Genomic DNA, 22,289 nt, shown 5'->3' on the forward strand with positions numbered 1-22,289 from the left:
CAGGGGCTAAGTTTCTAAAATCAGGTTTTCATATTTTTTGGCTGTACACACACATGTAAATATGTATAGAATTGAAGACCTGGCTTCGTATGAGAGTAATCTTACGGTAGGCCTAAAAGATTTTTACTCTCAAGAAGCCTCCTGGCTAGGTGCGAAACGAAACTGCACTTGCGCCGGCCTTCGTTGCCAAAGGCAAAGCCTAACCGCTCGTGCCACATGCACTGCGACCACGCCGGAGCTCTGCCGCTAGCAGGCGTGCCATTCACGCTCACATGATAAACACTCACACTGCCATGTCATGGCGAGTACGTTCGATAAAAAAACACGATAAAAACGCAACTAATGAATTGAATTATCCCTAATTTATATATTCGACATTGAACTTACCATACAATCAATATAAAAGCTAATTGAAGAAATAATATCGTAGATTTCTCGTAATCCTTGAAGTAACTAAGACCCTCTTTTATTTTTTTCGCAAGTCCATGTAAGTTGCCATTTTACCTGTGACGTCATATGATTTGTGAAAGAGCGCCAGCTCACGTTCAGAGTCACGTTGGTACTTCGTCAAGGTAACGCCTTGGCCTGGCTTGCTTGTTGCAATTAAAATGCAAAGTTAATTAGGTACAATTATTCTTTCTTTCTTAAATGAAACCCTTGATGTCTGTCATACCAGGGTCTTAATCATTCTAAAACGAAGTCAAGCCAACAGAATTTTTTGTCTGGTATTGGTCCGAAAGTTACCCCACTCAGCTAAAGACAATTCACCTGTCGTGCAGTGTTGCTATGACGACGAGTTGTAATGTTTGTGCCGCGCTGGTAAGGTCGTAAACTCCGATCGTATGTATGCAGTGAATGCATACAATAATACTCGGCACTCTTTCCAGTTGTAAAGGAAACACTGCGGCACGAAAACTGACTAAAACTTTGTTGAATTTGATCAGGTTTCGAAGTTTGACATCATCATGGCTACGACGTTACCGTCATTAGAAGGTATGTTACTTATATGTTTTTATTAATTATCAATGGTTGAAATACTGTTTTTATCTTTCATATTCGACACATTCGTTGGAGATATATCGTGAGCATATACTGCAACTCCTTTCGTTCACGGTTTTCTCATACAGCAATATAAGTTTAAAGTTTAAACATACATATCTTAATCTTTTATTAAATATTTTGGTATATGCTAGATCATTTATGCATCATGTTACTGACAAGTTGTACTTTTTTAATTGATGTCACTTTCTAAGTCTTTTTTTTTACAATAGTATCCCATTCATGCCATTTGAGCCCAAATGAGATGGGGTTAAATCTCCATCCCCCATCGTTTTAAGGATATGTACTGTGTGTTCTTGATTGATTTTTGTATAGGCCTGCATGAAGCTTATCCTGATGCAAATCTTTCATTTAGAATAAAATTTAAAAAAAACTCTCTTTTTTCCAGCTCTTCTTGGGAAGGAAAAGAAGAGTAATGTCTCGTTTGGAACGACTGCAGACCGACCTCTCTTCCCAGCAAGCTTACCAGTAAATAGAATAGGAAATGGTATGGCCTTAGACACAAAGCCAAACAGGGGGCCAGGATCTTACAATAATGCTGAGGTAAATATTCAATTAATGAGGAGTTGATGGTGATCATGAAAATATATTATCATATTAATAAAAATATATTATTATTGTTGTTGCTGTAATTAATATTATCATTATTGTAATTATTGTTATTATTATCATTGTTATTACTATTAATGTTGTTGTTATTATTATCATTTTTGTTATTAGTATTGTTATTATTATTATTATGTCGTTAATATTAATGTTATGTCATTGCTATATTAGAAGGAGAATATGCCAACAATGTTTATTCCAGTTTTCCATTGATATAAAAAAAATGAATTTATATGTTCTTCTTTTCATCATTTTTTTAGAAACAGCACTTCATTGCATTATAAATGTTGACAACCACATGATGTGATTTCCATTTTTTCATAGTTACCAAGAAAATTTATATATTCCTGTTATTTGTTATTTTGACAGAAAACCACATCAATGTATCATGTTGAGAACCAGATAACAAGCAAAAATGGTTACACAATGGGAGCAAGAACAGGGCCAAGGATACGAAAAGAATTTCAAGTAAGTATTCCTCTACTTAATTGTAGAAATGTTCAGAAAGAGACTTCAAGAGTTTGCTCTTACTTTTTGTCAATAATCTTGTACAATAACGTAAAAATTACTGATTGTGATTTTGTACACGGTCAGTTCCCCCTTTCCCATACACACTTTCAAAATTATTCCCCAGGCACATGTTACACATGAACAAAGATGAATAAGAAGAGAAGTGAAAAAATTAAGAAATTTACATTTCAGTATCTTTTCTTCAACTGATTGAAAGTAATCTTTATCTTAATCAGTGTTTCAACTGTTTAATTCACATGTGAAAGCATGTAGACTAATGATTTAATGCCTCTTGTTGTCCCTCCAGACCAAGACACCTTGTCCAACTACCTATCAAACTAAATGGTCTGTTCCAAGGACCTTTGAACCCTCCAATAAGCCATTTGAAGTCGGAGCAAACAGATTTTACAGGAACACGGTCGACCCAGAGTTAACACCAGGGTGAGTGTTATGTTAACCTTTTTTAATAACTGATAGTTACATGTAATCATGTATTCCACTACAAAGAACAATATGCTCTTTGAAATTTAAGCAAATTGTTATGGCCAATAATTTAACAACTGTTTAAACTTTTAAACATGTTTGCTATTTCAAATAAATTGTTTTAACTTTCAAATAAGTTGCAAAAAAGTTTTAAAATCATTTAATAATTTAAACTTTGGAATGATGATCTTAAATGACGTGCTTAGAATTTTAAACACTGTTTGTGCTGTACACATTAACATTTAATACACTCAGAAATTTCCAAAAGATCTCTCTCACATAAGATCAAACTTAAAAAAAAATTAAGTAATTATTAGTCTCTCTTTATTCACAATTTACATTAGGGTCTATGTGGATGAAGTCTAGATTCCATATTTGTTGGGTTTTTTTGTCTCTTAGATTATGTCTACTCTTCGTGTGAGTGAAGAGTATCATCGGTTACAAGCACATTGAAAAAGTGAAAAATAGTTTTTAAGAATGAAGAATATTATTTTATTACTCTATTTTCTTTTTTCGCCCATACTGAATCACCTCTGTCTCAATTTGCAATATTATTTTTTTAAATGCAACTTTGATATATTTTGATATTGTATATAACATGCAAAGTCTAAACAATATCTTCATTTCAACTTTCCCAATTATTCCCATGATTCACATAAGTATTTCTTCTGCTTTTCCTTTTTTTGGAAAACAGAGCTGGAACGTACGAACACAACGTGCCAAGAAACAGGAAGGTAGCTTATCATGGAACATTTGGAGGTCCCCAGCTTCTAAAGATCCCGCCAAACGATGGCGTCTTAATGCCAGAAGATTGCAAAGGAACAACGCAAAAGAGCCGCCTCATGACGTATAAGGAGAAGAGGAAATTTGCAATCCGAGAAGCGTACCTGAGTTTATACTATTGAAGATGAATCTATTTTTATAAAGACAATTTATACAGAGACTTCAATGCTGTTGGAAGCGATGACTATTATTTTGCTTTGTGGAGCTGCAATATTCTCCTTAGTTTCTCCAGTATTTGCTTTTATTGTTCAGGCGAGAATCTTTTTCAGAGAGCTCCTGAATTGTGCCACCCTTGTGGTCTATGTACTCCTCCAAAGTGTTAGGACTTGGTAACCTAAACTTGGTTTACTTCACTCTTTTAATCGTTATATTTTTTCCATTATTGTAACTTTATTCTGGCTGGTACAGATAAATTACAGTACCCAGTATTTTCAGGTGGAATGATTTATATTTTGTGTAAACACTTTAAACAAAAAAAAGTTCATTGCTGCATTTAATCATTGAGGATGCAACCCTACAAAAACTATTCTAGTTTGTATTCAATATACTTTTTTTTTACAATGACATCAATTGTCAAGCATACTTTGAAATTAATACAATATTACAATGAATTCATTACAATCACATTTGTTTTTTTGGTCTTGTTAATGTTGAAGAGTATAGTGTACAGTTCCAGCTATTAGCTGCAAGAGGAAGATATTTATCTTAGTTTCCTCAATCCGTCCTTCCGTTCTTTCTCTCTCTCCCTCTATATTTACACCCTTCCCTCTCTCTCTCTCTCTTCCTCTTTATCTATCTTTCAATCACTCTGACTCAATTTTTTTCTTTCTCTCTCGCTCTCAAATCTCTCTCTTTCTTTTCACTCTTTTCCATCTGTTATTTCATTTTTTTCCTAAAAATATAATGTAAAATGTTATTTATCCTATGTAACATGTCAACCTGAAATGTACCTTTTTGAGTGATCAATTTGTACATACATTATAAGAATAATACAAATGTAATAAATGTTTACATACTAAACTCATAAAAAATACAAATGCTTGAAATAGTGCTTGATTTTTACAGGATGTAAGTTTATTTCTGAAATATATGTTTGTATTGTGTAATTGTAAACCTACCAAGAAATAAGGTACAGGGGAAATCTTCTAAAGTCAACTCTCTCGTTAACAAAGAAATATGTTTGACAAGGGTGAAATGACACTTAGATAACAACACGTTTTGCATATTCTGGTCTGGAAAACTGCATTTACTTGGGTCATTATTATACTTAGAGAAGGTTGATTAATGCACATAATACTGTACAAAGGGCCATAAATATGTATTGTTGACCCTCCCCCCCCCCCTGAAAAAAAGTGTTATGTCATATACATAGTGGACCAAATCAATCAAATGCCCATTCCAGGATTTTCTTGCTTGGAAATGTCTTTTCATAATTTGATCAAACAAATGCTTTCAAGAATAATATTTTTTGCGAGTGAAATCATTTTTTTTTCATGAAAGCAGATGCTTGATAACATGCACCCTATTTCTTTTAATGTTTTGAATTTAGACAGATTTAAATGATTTCCATTTGTAGCCAAATTCTGTTTTACAGAGCTGATTGAAAAGTTATGACCGATTTTACAAGCTTCTTGAATATTATCAGATAATAACAATATAACTGCAAAGCATCAAAAGACTTAATTTTGACCCATCAATTGCTAAATAAAATGAAACATTTTCATCATTATATTCATTGTGATGTCATTCAATCTTTCAAAAAGACTGCTAAAAATACAATTGAGACAATTACCACAACAAAACAAAGCAACAATATGGTTAGCTTTATAAATATATGAAATAAAAAGAAAGAAGTTCTTCAATGTGGAGTGTTGTGGCCCAGTGGATTAGTCTCTGGACTTTGAAACAGAGGGTCATGGGTTCGAATCCCAGCCATGGTGTAATTTCCTTCAGCAAGAAACTGATCCACAATGTGCTGCACTCAACCCAGGTGAGGTAAATTGGTACCGGTAGGAAGTAATTCCTTAAGAAGCTGTGTGCGCTCTGAACGCCTAGCTTAGCCGGGTAATATAGGAGCGTCTTGAGCACCTAACAAGGTGGATATGTGCGCAATATAAATACCCCCTATATTATTCAATATCCACCGTTGATTTATTTTTTCAATGTTTCACATTTGATGACATGAACGTTTGTGCATTACATATTTGCTGAGATCTCTTTACTCCAGAAAATTAAGGTTCATCAATATCATTGATCATGATATGTTTTATAAAATTCTAAGTTATTTAATGTCTCAACATACACGACATTAATATAATAAACAAATTATAAAGATGAGAGGACTGCTGAAGTCCAAATAAATAAATTTAGGAACTTTGTCTTTCTGGGATTCAAAAGTTAAATAAAATCAGCGAGAAATTGGTCCACAATATGCTGCACTCAACCCAGGTGAGGTAAATGAGTACTAGCAGGAAGTAATATAACGGTCAAAAATACTTTTACTAACGACGTACAAACTATTTCATACCACTTTTGCTATGTATAAACATCGGTCGTACAGCGATGGTAAAGGTGTTTGTAACTGTAGCTTAACTCCGTAACAGGTTGTGAGCACCAGAATCTGTAGTGTAGCTTAGCTAAGGTAATAAAGGAGTATCTGAGCACCTACTAAGGTGGATTTTGCACTATAGAGATACATTATATTATCATCCTTATTCTTAATATAACAGAAGTCACTCAATCAAGCAGGAGCCGAGTAAAGCATGATTTTCAATTTCTGTTTTTAACATAACATTCTTGGGAATATAGTTCTGGCCTGGGGTGGGGGTAGGTATCACTAAGCAATCATCGATTGTTGGAGCCTCAGATGCACATCTTTCTTCTTGTTATCAAAACCTTTCATGAACTTTGGAGGACATAGAGAATGATGATTGGAAGGAGGATGGGGTGCTATCACTAGTTTCACTTCTTTTTACCAAAACTTTGCATAAAGTTTGAGAATATCCTGGGGAATGGAGACTGGGTAGGGGCAGGGTGGGTATCACTAAGTCATCATTTGCTGCTGTAGACTATCAAGTCTGCCTTCTACTTGGGAGAGGTTGTTTTGCCAGTTGACCAGATGCTCTCGAAGTTGCTGCCATTGCTGACGACCAAACGTCCGATGCGTCACAAAGCTACAGAGAAATTATATATCATATGAATTACACTCTCAAGATGAATATTAACTTTGAGCGTTCAATGTAAAAATAAATAACATATGATGATGATAATAATAACATTGATGCAGTACCATCTTATCTCAAATATATTCTATTCCAAGATCCAGTATTTTTTTCATTCTTGGTGGACAAAATTTTAATAAACAGAAATTTGTATACAATAAATGCACAAGAATAAGAGGGGATATGACATCATCACCTTTCTCATTGCATATTCATGAAGAAATGCACAAAACTATTTCACTACAATAATGGAAAACTTCCAAATTCATAATTTTGTAATTTCTTGTCTTATATTGATGAAATTTTCAGTGTGGTGTTTGTCTGATTTTACTTTTCTGTTCAAATCATAGTATTTTCAGCCTAGAGTAACCCCTTTCATGATGCCCAAAGTAGACTATCAGTGTCTGACATATCAGCTGTTTGTGACAATATGGATTTTATTAAAGATTATACACCAGGAAGAGTTACTCTAAGTGCACCTGTTCTACCTTTAAAAAAGATCTCTAATTCTTTCCTGACACTCACCTGACATTGACTTTGTTCTGGAGCTGATCAATCTTTGCCTTTGCCATCTTGGATTTTACAACTGAAAAAAGAAGGAATTAAAATAAGAAATATATATACAGAGAATACAATCACTTGTAAAGATTGATGGGATCTTCACGTCTATGAGACACAATGATCTCAGAATACAATCACTTGTAAAGAATGATGGTATCTTTACATCTATGAGACACTATGATATCAGAATACAATCACTTGTAAGGAATGATGGTATCTTTACGTCTATTAGACACTATGATATCAGAATACAATCACTAGTAAAGAATGATGGTATCTTTACATCTATGAGACACTATGTTGTCAGAATACATTAAATTGTTCAGGTTGATTGGCTGCCTTTATGCTACTGAGCCGTGATGCAAAATGTGTTTGTTGCATGGTACATGAGATTCTTCAGTGGAGGCATGGCAAATCTGTTTAGTGATGGTTTTACATAACGTTCAAGCCCCAGAAAGACAATGATCTTGACTCTATTTCAAGTAGTATGTTGCAGTTCATCATATCCATCTCAGATAACAGGCATTTCATTCAAATATCAAAATTACAATACAGTAAAAAAAAAAAAGTGGGGAAATCATATGCCAGGACAAAATGGCAAAAACATCATTTACTTTTGCATTTACCATTAAATTGGAATATTATTACATTAAATAGAATGTGCATGAGGGGAAAATAATTGTTGCAAATTTGAGGAATGGACGCTGATCCTTACCATCAATTACGAATCCCTCAACGTCATCTTCTGACATCTTGAGTTCTTGCTGAAGTGTATCAAAGCTGATCTCTTTCACGTCGACTGCCATTCCCATAAAGGTCAATATCCTCATCTTCTTTATCATTGCATCATGGGAGAGACCTGCAAAAGAGTGAAATAGTAAGATATTCCATGAAAATGAAGTTCTCTTATTCAATATCATTATTCTATTCAATCGCATGTATATTCTTGTTTTCTTAAATATTATCTGGAAGAGATCTGCAGTTATGTGAATTATTAAAAATAAGTCATGAAAATGATGTTCTATTAAATAGCAAGACAATATATTCTCTTTTCCTTCATCATTGTATGAGAGAGATATGCAGTAATCTGAAAAAGAAATATTTCATGAAAATTCCAGTCTCCTATCAAAAAGCAAGACAATATATTCTTTCTTTCTTCATCATTGTGATGAAAGTAATCTACAGTTCAAAGTATAAATTTGAAACACCCAATGGGTTAGGCGCATCTAATTAAACTCACCTAATCCTTTGATGAAATCCTGGTTTGAATTGAAGAAGTTCATGTAATCATCTAACCTCCCAGACACAAATATTGTCAAGAGCTGAAGGATTAAAGAGACACAAGTCAAATTTTTAGAATACTGAAGTGACGCTGTCTTCAAGCTGTAGAAGATTTTAGATAATGCATTTTCAGATATTTTCTTTCTGAAAGTGACTTCAATTGTATAAACTGTGAAAGAATCATATCATCAGGAAATCATCTTTTATTATTCAATAATTACAAATATCCAAAGAATTCTGGTCAAAACGTACTTTGCACTGATGATTTTATAAGTCTGATTTTTTTTTTTGTGACTAAAAGCCCATAACACAAAGCTTGGCAATTATTGTACAACGCTTTTCACAATTGATTGCATTGACTAAAATGTACAGTTAATCTTGAAAATCAAGCATACAAATAAATTTATGGCAACACAAAAGTGTTTTTATAGCAGACCTGATTGGTTTCCAAGGTCCATTAACACAAAGGTTAGAGATTATTTATGTTGATAAGAATGTTTTATCATTAGAAAAAAATAAAAGTATGCAGCTCTGAGCATTTCACTTAAAAACTGATAAATTTCCATGGCAACTCACATCATGAATCCTCTCTCCCTCCAAGAACTTGACCGGTCTGAGGGTGAGGAGGTGGTCAAAGAGGTAGACCTGAGGGTCAGCGATGGCGTTGACGATACATCGGTTAGCCTCATCACGAGCCTGTGAGGCATTATCTTCTGTGTAGGTGCCTAAAAGCTCAACCATTACAATACTGGCTTCATCACTAAGACAGGGGATAAGGGAAGAGATTTGATTTGACTTATTTTATTTAAACATGGTAAAAAGCCCTCGATCAGCCAATGTCGGGTTTTCAGAGAGGCCGTGCAATATACAAACAATATAAAGAATAACAAATCATAACAAAGTAAAATAAGTAAAATAAAAATCTATATAGAGAGATTTGAATAATTCCCTTTCTAACTAAAGTCTGCACATAACATATTAAATCAATCAGGAAAAATTATGATTATTCACAATCTGAATGGCCAAATATTTTCATTCAAATAAATTTTGGCCAACAAAAAAACAACAAAGTTTTCATCACAGAAATTCCCCACCAATTAGCATACATGCAAAAATAACAGATTACTGAAATTCTGATCTGAAGTTAAAGACTTTACATTAAAACTTGACAATAATACACTCAAAAGGTAGTACTAAGTAGTACTGAATTAGACATTCAATGCTCTCAAAATTAAGTGAAAACTTGCAACTGATCAATTTTCAATATAAGTACTTAACCAGCAATCAAAAGCTAATTTAGAACTACTTTGAATGTGTTTGGCTCATAGAGGTCTTTGGAAGAGTATACAACTGACTAGCAAATATGGATTTTTTTTTTTCGATGTCTCCTTGGTCTTTAGTCTTGTTTCCAGACTTTAATATTTACCTCTGTTTGCTTTCTTTGAGTCCTTCATACAGCAATCTGTAGACATTGTTGATTCTATCTCGATTCAATTCCCATTGAACCGTCCACTTCTTAACCTACAGATAAGAAACGAAAAATGGTAAAATTCTAAAAATTATTCCTTGTTTTTCTGAATGAAAAATTGAAGAAATAATATCCACATTTGAACATTCCCTTTTTTGATTGTCTAAAATACAAAAAGGAAAACACCCAAACTTCTCTAACTTTTTTTTTCAAAGACTATCTGAATTAATCTACTGTTGGATAATTTTGATTTGATTCTATTGAAGTTTGTCTAAATAGAAGATTAAAAAAGAAATACTATTGCACAAGAAGAAATAAATGGTTTATTGGGTATAAAACTTATTATGTAATGCTGTAGTCCAATGACTAATAAATTGTTGAGAACTTGATTTCACTCAAGAAAGAATCACAGGTTGAACGTTAAGATATGTATAACTTTTTATAGATAGTTCTTTGGACCTGATGTTGTCATAATGAAATGATTAAAAGTGGCCCATAATTGCCAAATAATAAACCATGATTAAAATAAAAAGTAGAAAGTTTGTACATTAAAAGCTAAATAAATATGAATTAACACTGTTCTTAAATCTGTCCAGGTTGGGAGTTAACTATATAGCTTTATGAATCACCACCACCAAGGTCAACAACCATCTGAAACTCACCTTGTCGAGATCTGTGACGACTTGGTCAATGTTTTCATATTTAGCAGCAACTCTTAACATACCACAGTAAACATGGTAGGCAAGGGGATTTGTCTCTCCTACACCATGGAATAAACTATTCAAACTGGAAAGGGAAACACACAGAAATCAAGAATAAATTGTGAGGTAGGGGAGAAACATAAGATAAGGGCAAATCAACCTTCAAATGTCATAATGGCTTCAACAAAACAGAACTAATTAGTTGCTTTCCTGCTGAATAAAAGGCTTGATTGGGAGGTTGATTGGAAGAATGTAAGTAGCCACTTTGTAGCAAATAGTCCCCCCCCCCCGGATCTAAGCCAGATTAGAGAGAGATAATATCTAGAGTGGAATATGAAATGAGAGATAACAAAATGACAACTTACAGATTAAATCACCATTTTAACAAATATATGGAAAATGTACATGAAAATGGGGTTGAATGACAACTTGCAGATAAGATCAATAATTAAGAAGTGGATATTGACATGAAAACTTTTACAAATGACAACTCACATTTTAATTCTTATGTACGACTGTTCAGCTGTGCCTGATTTGGTGATGTGTTCACTAAGTTTTGGGACGAGTTTTTCCATCGTTTCTGGCGGGAAGTAGATTAGAAGAGACAGGATACTGTTGAAAACACCTTCAATTTCTGTAAAAAGAAAAGAGAATGAAAACATCCTAACAGATAATTCAGAGTTGACGGTTCGTGGAACATTCAGCAATCAATCGCGATTACTATACTGTAGTTTGTTGTTCCTTGATATCAATAGTCGCTACCAGTCAGCCATCTTTATCTCTCTCTTACCTGTAAAAACTAGAGAATACATTCAGTTGACCAGATCTATTGTTCTCTGGATTTTGCAAGTAATAGTGAGTTAAAGATAGCTGACTGGTAGTGTATATGTGTAAAATGATGAATTAAATGAATTTTATTACCACTTAGGGATATACAATCATTTAGACTGTGGGATGGACAAGGAAAATGTCTCTAGTTTTTCATTTCCGTAGGGCGGCAAATACAACCACGGTTCTTGGACATGATAATGTGTAAAATATTATGAGTGAATACATGCAACATGTTGCCATCGGTAAATTCTGCTCCTGACCTCAAAATTAAAATAATAATATGCAAAATCATACCATTGACTCGACTGGAAATTCCGCCATTCACCCTTTGTGTTAAGGACTTCCGCGAACGCGCGCGTGTACAATGCATGTAACCTCGTTCGCGTTTATTTTTTTTTATTCGCTGTACATGATATACGTTATATACAGAATATACGATGGCAGATAAGATTGAAGGAATTCAGTAGCTTTTAATTGTAATTGCAAATTTGTTACTATAACAAGTTTTTTTAATGAAATAGACCCCTGGTCTGAACTACACATATCCTTACCATTCACGTCAGGTAGTTTCCAGACGACTCCTACATTATCTATGATTGATTCCAGGTCTAATTCTAGTCCTTCCTCGCTCATCGTCTCTGAGATGTCCGCTCCCTTTTCTTTCAGAAATGACCTCAGCTCCCCAGCCTGAAAGACATAAAAAAAATTATCGCGTATTGGTATTGAGCACTGACGTTATGAACTCAGTAAGGTAATCCTGCTTACCTTGGTAGTAGAGACGAGAGACATCACCGGTATCCGACGACGAAGTTCCTTGTAGCTCTAAATCTCTGGTATAATCTCTTGTAGTGGTCTCAGTAAATGGTCTCTTGAAATGGTCTCTGCCGTGGCCCGGCGTGGCAGCTCTTTATATACGGGGCTGCCGGGCCTACGGCTGACTGGGCAGCAAGGGCTATTGATCGGGGGAAACCAGGGGAATCAGGGGCAGGGTCTCCTGCCCTACAATGTAATCTTACCGATTACTATATTCCCCCCAACCAACAAAAACCAGGCCCATCTTAAAATCCGTTTAAAAACTTGACACAGTCTGTTAATAAAAACTGCAAATCTTGCCATATATTAAAAATTGTAAATGACATAGGCCTATCTTCATCATGTACATGTATCATGTCCGTCTCGATAAAATGCAATGAGTACTGAATAATCATTGATCGACTATTCTACTTCTACATCAGTATATGCCCTAGCACAAGTATATTTTGATGAACATTACAATACACAACTCGAGGGCGTATGCAGTGAGAAATATTGGAGAATGGACAGCATACATGCACATCTGGGATTACCCAATGAGATTCAACTTTCAAGAATGGCCACAATAAATAGTTCACAATAAAATGATCTTTATTCTGAAAGTCACTGTCTACTTACTATTTATAATTCATGATTTCAAAATGATTACATGAATGATCAGTGTCTCATTAATGCGACTCAATGTATAATGTGTTTTGTTTTTCGTCTGAACAGGTAAGGACCTAGTGAACCTCTTGGGTAAACCCATACATTTAAAAAGTAACTACAGTTAAAATAGAGGAAGGACCTTATTCATATTTAGCAAATTAAATTCTATTTCCTTTGTTTACTTCAAGGGCAATGCAGTATTTAAAAGGTAAGTGTAAACACAAAACTATATAGCATTTGAACAATTGGCGGTCCGACATATAAAGCCACTTAAATGTTTCGCGAAAGTAATGTTGCCACATTGAATTTCAGAAGATGATTCATTATGATTTGCTAAAATATTCAAACTGTCCGCAATCTCCTTTGTAAATTTTGTCCTCATAATATTAAAGTGGGACAATTGGTACTTCTGGTTAATGCACATCAAGTAAAACATCAAAATGTTTTCTGACTTGTTGAGGTACACGTTTTGACATGTGCATAATGCTAGAAAGACATAAAATTCAAAGAATAAAGTCCTATCCCCATATATATATATAATAAATTTATAAAAAATAGTTGCAACAGCAAAAGGCAATTGGTTTACAACATAAGCAAAGTATAAGAATATTTCATTTATCTTGATAAAGTGTTAGGGATATCATTGCAAAATGTGTAATGTTTACTGTCATAGTTGTTATTTTATTATAATCACCTTCCAAATAAACTTACACTCAGGCCTAAATGACCTAAGGGGGGAAGTCCTTTAACTGCATGCAGGTATGTGCCAGAATTTGAGGCATTTGATTGAATGCAAACTAATGCAATTTTAATGTAATTCAAGTAATTTGGAGCACTGAAAAAGACATCTTGTTTGTTGTGCCCTGAAGTAAATCCTAAAATCTGGCTGTCATAGAATATTGCAATGAAAACCCATTCTACTTTATCTTAACACTTCTCTACTTTATCTTAACACTTCTCCCTCTCCCTTTCATCTTTTTTTTTTTCAGGTGGTGGCCATGGAGGTAGCAGCCAAGGGGTGCAAGAGAAGAATGGAGTATCCCCAAGGGAGAACAAGATATAGGCATACAAGAGAGTCCCATCTCCATCATGAGATGTGGAGGGTCTACCTTGCATCCCAAGTGCATCCCTAATCGTCTGCTGGCCATACATGTACATGTTCAACTGTTTCAATTGATCACAATTATCTGCCGGAAACATTGAAAAACTTCTACCCAGGCAGGAAGAGTTGTTATTTATGATAGTTGTGATCTTTGGCGACTTTGAAACAGGGGGAGAGGGTTGGTCCTTACATATTGGGATCGAGGTCGGACCCACTCCTCCGATCCCAGATCGTTTCCCTGACTTTGTTCAGATGTAATGGATACCGATTCATTAAGCAGGGTCTTGGGCTCAAAAGGACCAGGCTTTTCATTTCCATGGCAACAGACACTTTGACCTGGTGTTGATTGCACCAAAATCACAGGTTTCTCTAAATCCATGGAAGAAGTCTGATTCTTAGCAGCCTCAGGAAGACCCTTAGGGTTACCCATGCTAGGTTCTTGTATTGTACTCCTTTCTGAAGTTAGTTGCTCTATTTTGGCTGTCAGGTATTCGACAGATGATTCTAGTGCGTCAAGTGCTTTAAGGCGATGAAGCACGAAGTCCATCTTGTATTCCAAAAGAGTAACTCGATTTTCAATTAGCCTATGATTGATAGAATTAGCACTAACTTTTTCAAGCATTTCTGACTGTTTAGAATGAGCTTCTGAGGGAGGGGGAAGTTGTTCGTTTTTCCCGCTCGGTCCCTTATCATGCTTATATTCTAATGAACTAGACTGTTTAGTTAGAGCTTCAGAGGGAGGGGGAAATTGTTTGTTTTCCCCACTCGGTCCCTTATATCCTAATGAACCTGGGGTTGCCCTGATCTGCTTGAGTGAGGAGGTGTGTGTAACAGAGGGCAAAGGTTTTGCTCTTTGACATGTTTGCTTTGGTTTTGAGGTTGCCACTGAGCTGACACCACTACTCACATCACTCTGGTATCCATTACTAATTCCCTGAAGATGGGCAGATGAAGGGGAACGAGTATCCCTCAAACGCTCATGAGGTGATTGCGGGGTTAACCGTTTACAGTCTTCGACTGCCCATTCTTCAGAAGATGAAGAAGCCCTTGAGTACCCACTGCTGTTTGAAGGACGAGAAGATGAAGGGGACCGAGTCTCACGCCTTTGATCATACTGATTATCATAAAAGGATCGAGGGGGTGAACCATGGTGTCCTTCATTCTTCCGTACTCGGGAATGAGATGTGCTAGGGTGCTCTGTGCTTACTCGAGAATGGACGGGCGAAGGAGAGGGAGTGTTCCACCGGTGAGGATCAGAAAACGATCCTCGAGGGGAAGACTGCCTTTGGCCTTTACCCTTCCTTTCTGAGTAACGGATGGATGAAGGGGAGGAAGCATCCTGCCTGGAAGAATCAGAAAATGATTCGCCAAGAAGATACCAACTATGCCCGTCATCCTTCCGCTCTTCATATTGTGATCGAGAACGACGAACAGGTGAAAAGAAACGAGTATCCCATCCTCGCATCCTTGAATCATAAAATGATTCTCTCGGGGGATCCCGCCTATATTCTTCACCCCTCCGTCTTTCTTCAGAAGGTGATGGAGATCTATGTTTGTTTCGATACCTACATGTAGGCGAATGTGATTCACGATCATCGCCCAAACGCCGGATTGGAGATTCGTTACGATCACAATCATAATCATCCCGATAAGAGTGGGGTGAGGATTCGTAACGTCTCCCACGACGTGGAGGAGAATGATCGTGATCACTTGGGTAATCACAATAATGGTAAAAATCCCTGTCTCGCAATGGAGAATTGTAATGACTGTCGTAATGATAATCATCCCTGTATCTTGATGGGGATTCGTAATGCGGTCTATTACTGCGACGAGGGGAAGACTCATAACGATCACCCTTTGAATCATATTGATGACGATCGCATTCGCCCCGCAATGGAGTCTCGCTAGAATAATCATCTCCCCTGTAATCATGCTGTGGGGAAATGGAGCGATCTCTCCGATTGTGGCGCGAATGGGATCTGTCAAGGTTATCCCTAGTTCTGTTAGCCTTGGGTTTTTCCCCTTGGCCGTTGTCATGACTTACTGCATCGCAATGAGCGTTGCGGTAATGCCGTGAACGTTGAGGGGAAATATCATGATCTTCCATCAACCTTCTTTTTACATCTCTAGAATTCCTCCTTTCAGGGGAATCTGAATAATTATCATATCTACTTGAGACTTCACGTTCATTCCACCAGCGATGATGATACTTATCTGACATATGGGAGGAATCATCGCTGGAGGAACTTGAATGGTAATGGTCATAGTCCTTTGACCTATGCATGTTAATTTAATGTTTAAACTTGTATTCCAAAAAGTTCAACAGGAGGTGGGACAATGAAATATTACCGAAGTCTCTTGGCGATAACTTGTACAAAATATATCTATATATTACAATTAATAATTCACCTACGAATTAATACTAAGTATTACAACAGATTCTTATAAACAAGCTGCAAATTGTAAATATTCAACCTACAAGTCGCAAGATACGTTGCGAATTGTAAGAATACAAGTCGCAACCGGATTTGCGAATTGTAAGATACAAGTCACAAATCAATTTGCAAGTTAAACAAGAAAGTACAAGCCGCAAATTGGATATGGTATGACCTGTACCCAACTTGAAAATTTGAGTGCACAAAATAATCAGAATGCTTGACTTTACGCAATTCGCGTAGCTAAAGCCAATTACTGAACTGGTAATACGATCAGCAAAATTGGGGCAATAAATAAAGCACGCAATTCAAATAAACGCTAAGTGTACTCAGCGCTGTCAAGTTACATACACAAGTCTTAACTACGATGTGAAAATATTTACAATGAAAACAGTTGAATACTAATAGTAATATAGATCTGCACTCGGAATACTGAGTAATTTCAGGATTCCGCTCGCACAAAATGCAAATTAAAGAAATATCAATGTGTATGCTACTATGCTTTATTTACAAATTGATATGTTCATGCACCAATTACGAATTTATGTATGATGTAAGTTCTTGCACTAAAAATAACTTGAACGCCTCTTTGTTCTTGGAAAGTGCACGAACTATATTTATTTACAAGTTATACAAGTATCGATTGACAAGGAACTCTTGCTTGTCAACAGACAATAATTAATTGAACTAAACAACTTCAATTAGCCCACTTGGCTTTGATTCAGGCGTTCTTTCACCAACTAAACTAAAAGAACACTCAGTCTACTTGACTGTATAACAAATAAAAATAAACTGTTATGCAAGAGGTAAATTCTTATTGGTACTGAAATTCTTTACTGCTGCAAAATTCTCTTAACAGTACAGCAATAACAAATTATGTCAAATTCTTGAGTTTCAGAATTTTATTTTCAATGATGATGATCCTGAAATCCAAGAAACAAGTAATCGCTGCATTAAATCCTAAATATTTCCTTGATAAACCTTAATAGATAATTTCAATGGCTCCAATAATTCCAATGAAATATTACTTGGAGCGAGGGAGTGAGATGAATGGAATCAAGCAATTAAATATACTATTAAAAACCAAATTATCCCCAACATTGACTTATTAAACACCCAAGAATTATAATGACAATCGCCAAAAAGGTGAAAAAGAAGTCAGGATTACATGTATCTAGCTTCAACACTAAAAATAGAAACTTCTAATATAAGATGGTGTTCTTTGCCACCACAGGAATTAACAATAGGAAATTAAGCCAAGTCCAAGCTGAAAACACGCTTTAATCAAGCTAATATGTTTCAATAATCCAGTGGACAAAACCCTAAATTCCAAATGTAATCTCCTGTTGAAGCTAATAAATAATAATATAAATTGCTAACTGGTTAAACCTGCTAATTAGAAGAGCCCACGACTATCTTCATGTAGGGAGGCAACTACAAAATTTAGTAACAAGTTCAAACAGTGAAGCAATAATTAATATTAAACAAACCCCAACTATTAATAATTATCTTTTAATTAGGGGAAAGCTTAATAAATTCGGTAAGAGCCTACTAATTATCAAAGTCAAAGAAGTCACTTTCAATTCCAGCTAGTGTGAGATGCCCAACATTGAATTTACAGGGGCAAATCCACAATCTAAAATCTGAACAGTCAATTGATGGCTAATTCCATTAAAAGACCTATCGAAATAAAGATAATCCTAATTCACTCCACTCCCTTTCTTTTATTTTTATTTATTTATTTTTTTTTTTGCAAGAGCTAACGGAGGTTTAAATTGTGGGAAAAGGTTATCAAAAACTAATTACTAGCCCCGATGTCTTGGAAATCTGCTCCCTCTGTTGATTACAAAGATAGAAAATTCCAAGAAAGGAGGAGAAAATTCAGCTTGGAAAATAAATTAGAATTGATAATTGGAAACTCCGATGTAACAATTACGTTCAGGAATTTCAAAAACAAAAGCAGATTCGCGCCAGAAACGCGTGTTGGAATTTATGAATTGGAAGAAGCGGGCGCGAGCACAATAGAAAATATTTGGTCAATGACCTGCACGGCGATCCCTTTCACCAGAAAATGCCACACCCAAAATCAAATTGAGCTCCAAATAATCTTCAAACTTATTATTTTCCACGGAAAAATACTAAAAATTGATCCCCAAAACAATTACTTTGCTTTATCTGAAAGCTAAAATTAAACTCGTACGATACGGCGTTGTGCAGCTCTATGCAGTTCTGCACATGTAAATAGCAGTGCAGCACAGCGCGAAAATTTTAACAATTACGGCCTACGCTACAAAAATACTTATGTTTATCGGCAAAATAACCCCTACTTTACGAGAAAATAGCTTCACTCCTAATTAAATCTCAGTGAAAATACAATAATATCATTCCAAGTGATCAAAATGCAGCTCGTATGTCTGCGGATTTACGTGTCCGATAACTGAACACACGGCGGCGCGTTGACGTGTCCGATAATTGGACACACGGCAGCGCGGTGACATACACGGACATGCAAATAGGCCTATAAGAAATTCTCAAAAATCACAAAATACTCGATAACCGAGCTAAAAAATGTTATTAAATAGCGCAGTTTCGATGTAGACGCAGCGCCAATAAGGTAATCCTGCTTACCTTGGTAGTAGAGACGAGAGACATCACCGGTATCCGACGACGAAGTTCCTTGTAGCTCTAAATCTCTGGTATAATCTCTTGTAGTGGTCTCAGTAAATGGTCTCTTGAAATGGTCTCTGCCGTGGCCCGGCAAAGCAGCTCTTTATATACGGGGCTGCCGGGCCTACGGCTGACTGGGCAGCAAGGGTTGTTGGTCGGGGGAAACAGGGGAATCAGGGGCAGGGTCTCCTGCCCTACAATGTAATCTTACCGATTAGGAACTCAGTCCCCTCAATAAAAACAAAATTCTGCATCAAAATTCCTGTTCACCGAAGAGCTTCATTTCCCCTGAAGTTGCAGAAAGAACAAAGTACAATGATGAGCTGACTGCTACTGATGGTGCTGCCTTGACAGCTGAAATCTGTCTGTTAGGAGGAATTTTTAAGCATATTTTTTTTTACTTTTCTTGGTTTCTCCTCCAACATAGTCGGCTAGCAATCTCACACAGTATGAGGAACTTGTGCCCCAATGGCTCAATGTATTCCCCTAAATACCAAGGTTCTGATTTTACTATAATGATTCTTACTTTGCTGTAAAATTGCACAGAGGTTGTGTCAACTTAAGACTTCAATCATTCATAGAACAACATTCAATGAATAATGTTGTATAATGGAAAACATAATTCATTTGGGGGAATAGGTTCCTTCACTTCTTGCATTAACTTCATGAATGTCAAACATTCTTTGTTGGTAATAACTCATGTAGCCCACCCTCTTCCTGAATAAGCTTAGCTTTCATGTCTTTTGTTTCTTATGAATTCCTATCAAACCACTATTATCGTTGTATGTAGCTGCGCTGATGGCAGGCAATCAAAGAACCTGGCTGATCCTGATCTGTTTTCATCAAAATTCATTATTTTCTAGCCTATGTTTTGAAAGATGGTTAGCTGACTGTATTTAATAAAATTGTATTCATCATTTCTTCCTTTTCAAATTTCAAAAAGCAAAATTTTAGGAGAAATCGAGCTGATTGAAGAAGGTACAAAATTACACTCTTTTCATCATAGACGCTGTAGTTAGCTAGGGCGTCGGTACAAGCTCAACATCCGTCTGTGTACTACTATTATGTCAGGACAACAAAATCAGTGAAAATGGTGAACTTGATCTTGAAAAACTCCTCCAAAACAGCTGATTTATCAGTCTCTAGCCAGCGGTGAATTACGATGCTTGCCAAATCAAATGTGCACTACACACAGTAATACAGAGACAGAGTAACACTAGTAATACAGGTACTGCTAAAACAATTATCTTTTCTTTCTTTCTTTCCTTCTTAACACACGAGGTGACGAGCAGCGCGCAAGCGCGCATGACATGCATGAAGTTAGTCGTAATAGTTTTACAAACACAAATTTCAATAGGTGGGAATAAATAAAGAAAACGTGAAATTCGGGTAACAAAACAATAATTATTCAAATATTTTTTCTCTTTGTCCAAAGTAATAATGTAAGTTTACGTTAATTACTTACTTGTTCTGCCTCAGGAATATTGATAAAAGCCGGTAAACTCATGATTTTGTGACTTCTTTTCTCCCGTATGTCTCAAGGAAAATTAACACACGCAGCACGCGGGTAGAAATAAAATGAGATCTCAGGTATGTCTTTGACCAGTCAGGCATTAGGATACGTTTACAAGTGAATACGTTATAGTATTAAGAAAAGGTACCAGTCTTTTCATTTGTCAAAGACCCCCTCCCTTCCACCTTTTTTTTACGACGAACTGCCCCCCCCCCTTCCTTGCTTACCGCTTTCTAACATAAACTTCAAAATATTCGATGCATGCATCAAACTCATTCTTCTTTAGTACAATTCGGAAGTTACAGAAGATTCTTCATGATCGAAAGAAAATTGAAAAATATTATATGACAAATTTTCTACCAGAAAATATTTCAAATAATTCGGTACAGGTTGAAATAAAAGTGCAATAGATAATGCAGTCTTATCAGAAACAGATCCATACCCCATGTCATTATCAATATCAGTTATAAAATTTGATATTAGGTTTTGGTATCATGTTAAAGAAGTTTGATCCAAACATAGATAGATAGATCGATAGATAGCATAGAGTTTGATAGATAGATAGATAGATAGAGAGATAGATAGAGAGATAGATAGATAGATAGATAGATAGAGAGATAGATAGAGAGAGAGATAGATAGATAGATAGATAGATGGATGTGTGGAACAGTCTCCCAGATGTAGTTACTGCTTCTTCAGTGATTGCTTTTAAGGATAGACTGGATAAGCATTGGGAGAAGATTGCCTATGACTTTGAGTAATTTTCGTTTCTTGTGTGTTTCCATGGAATTTTTCACTGTCTACGATATCCCTGCCAACCCTCCATGCCAATATAAGTAGCGCATCTAATTTTGTCTGAAGGAGAGCAGCAATAGACAGGCTTCGTCCTACAACATCGTTGGAGTAAACTAAACTAAACACAAAATGACTTTATAGGCCATTGTATATATGGATGGATTGGAAAATAAAACAACCCTCATTAAAAAATAGAAAAACTTTTTGATATATAGCAGGATTCACACACTGAAAATCAGAATACGTTGGTAAAATGTCAAAAAAAAATTGATCGTTGATGAATTTAAAGAGAGATATTTAAGATATTGGAAAGAAAGCCATGACCGAAAATGAAATATATAAATAAAAAAATTATTTCCTCTTGGGCATTGACAAAATGGAAATTTTTTCATCAAGCTCAGGATAATCTACAATAAATTGATCGAACAAAAAAGATAAAACATTAACAGATTTCAGTATCGGCTCTGCCCCTTGTCATACGAAATTTTATTAAATACAAATGATATGTTGAGAATAACATTTTGTTAGCGCCCAAATAATCGGATTTATTTAGAATATGCATCAATAAATAATATGTATGATTTGCTATCCAAATTAGTATGGCCCAAATATTTCACAAATTATATGAATTGCAGTTGATAATTAGAACGCCTGCTGATTATTATATGCAATGTAAATTGACAGATAATTGAGAGACAAACAGTGTGTGACTGCATGTAATGGCCCGGTCTTGTAGTTGTTTAATTCGTGACTCTGCATGTTTAATGTTGAAATTTTTTATTTATCAATGTAACTTTATTTTTTATCATTGT

At 35.5% G+C, this 22,289-nt stretch overlaps 2 protein-coding genes across 2 annotated transcripts; one reads left to right on the plus strand and one right to left on the minus strand.

Moving 5' to 3' along the window:
- Positions 1-554: 554 nt before the first annotated feature.
- Positions 555-3,905, plus strand: LOC121421528 (protein pitchfork-like). The gene is made up of 5 exons (XM_041616271.1): positions 555-993; positions 1,448-1,602; positions 2,035-2,133; positions 2,483-2,616; positions 3,353-3,905. Exons 1-5 carry the CDS (start codon positions 966-968, stop codon positions 3,561-3,563), a joined length of 627 nt encoding a protein of 208 aa, XP_041472205.1. The 5' UTR covers positions 555-965; the 3' UTR covers positions 3,564-3,905.
- A 1,602-nt stretch (positions 3,906-5,507) lies between these two features.
- Positions 5,508-20,766, minus strand: LOC121421237 (eukaryotic translation initiation factor 3 subunit M-like). Its single transcript, XM_041615900.1, has 10 exons — positions 20,635-20,766; positions 12,056-12,191; positions 11,169-11,307; positions 10,635-10,758; positions 9,931-10,025; positions 9,081-9,264; positions 8,464-8,545; positions 7,939-8,082; positions 7,188-7,248; positions 5,508-6,614 (listed from the first exon to the last, which is right to left on the minus strand). Exons 1-10 carry the CDS (start codon positions 20,674-20,676, stop codon positions 6,485-6,487), a joined length of 1,137 nt encoding a protein of 378 aa, XP_041471834.1. The 5' UTR covers positions 20,677-20,766; the 3' UTR covers positions 5,508-6,484.
- Positions 20,767-22,289: the final 1,523 nt, after the last annotated feature.

The sequence above is a fragment of the Lytechinus variegatus genome, chromosome 9 (genome assembly GCF_018143015.1).
Source record: "Lytechinus variegatus isolate NC3 chromosome 9, Lvar_3.0, whole genome shotgun sequence".
Lineage (NCBI taxonomy): Eukaryota > Metazoa > Echinodermata > Echinoidea > Temnopleuroida > Toxopneustidae > Lytechinus > Lytechinus variegatus.

Bases quoted from the DNA above. Each gene is read 5' to 3' on its own strand.
- LOC121421528 (XM_041616271.1), top strand. From the start codon at position 966: ATGGCTACGACGTTACCGTCATTAGAAG. The intron at 994-1,447 runs GTATGTTACTTA...TCTTTTTTCCAG, and splicing joins GACGTTACCGTCATTAGAAG to CTCTTCTTGGGAAGGAAAAG. The intron at 2,134-2,482 runs GTAAGTATTCCT...TTGTCCCTCCAG, and splicing joins GGATACGAAAAGAATTTCAA to ACCAAGACACCTTGTCCAAC.
- LOC121421237 (XM_041615900.1), bottom strand. From the start codon at position 20,676: ATGAGTTTACCGGCTTTTATCAATATTCCTGAGGCAGAACAA. The intron at 10,026-10,634 runs GTGAGTTTCAGA...TCTTATCTGTAG, and splicing joins TCGTCACAGATCTCGACAAG to GTTAAGAAGTGGACGGTTCA. The intron at 8,546-9,080 runs GTGAGTTGCCAT...TTAATCCTTCAG, and splicing joins AGGGAGAGAGGATTCATGAT to CTCTTGACAATATTTGTGTC.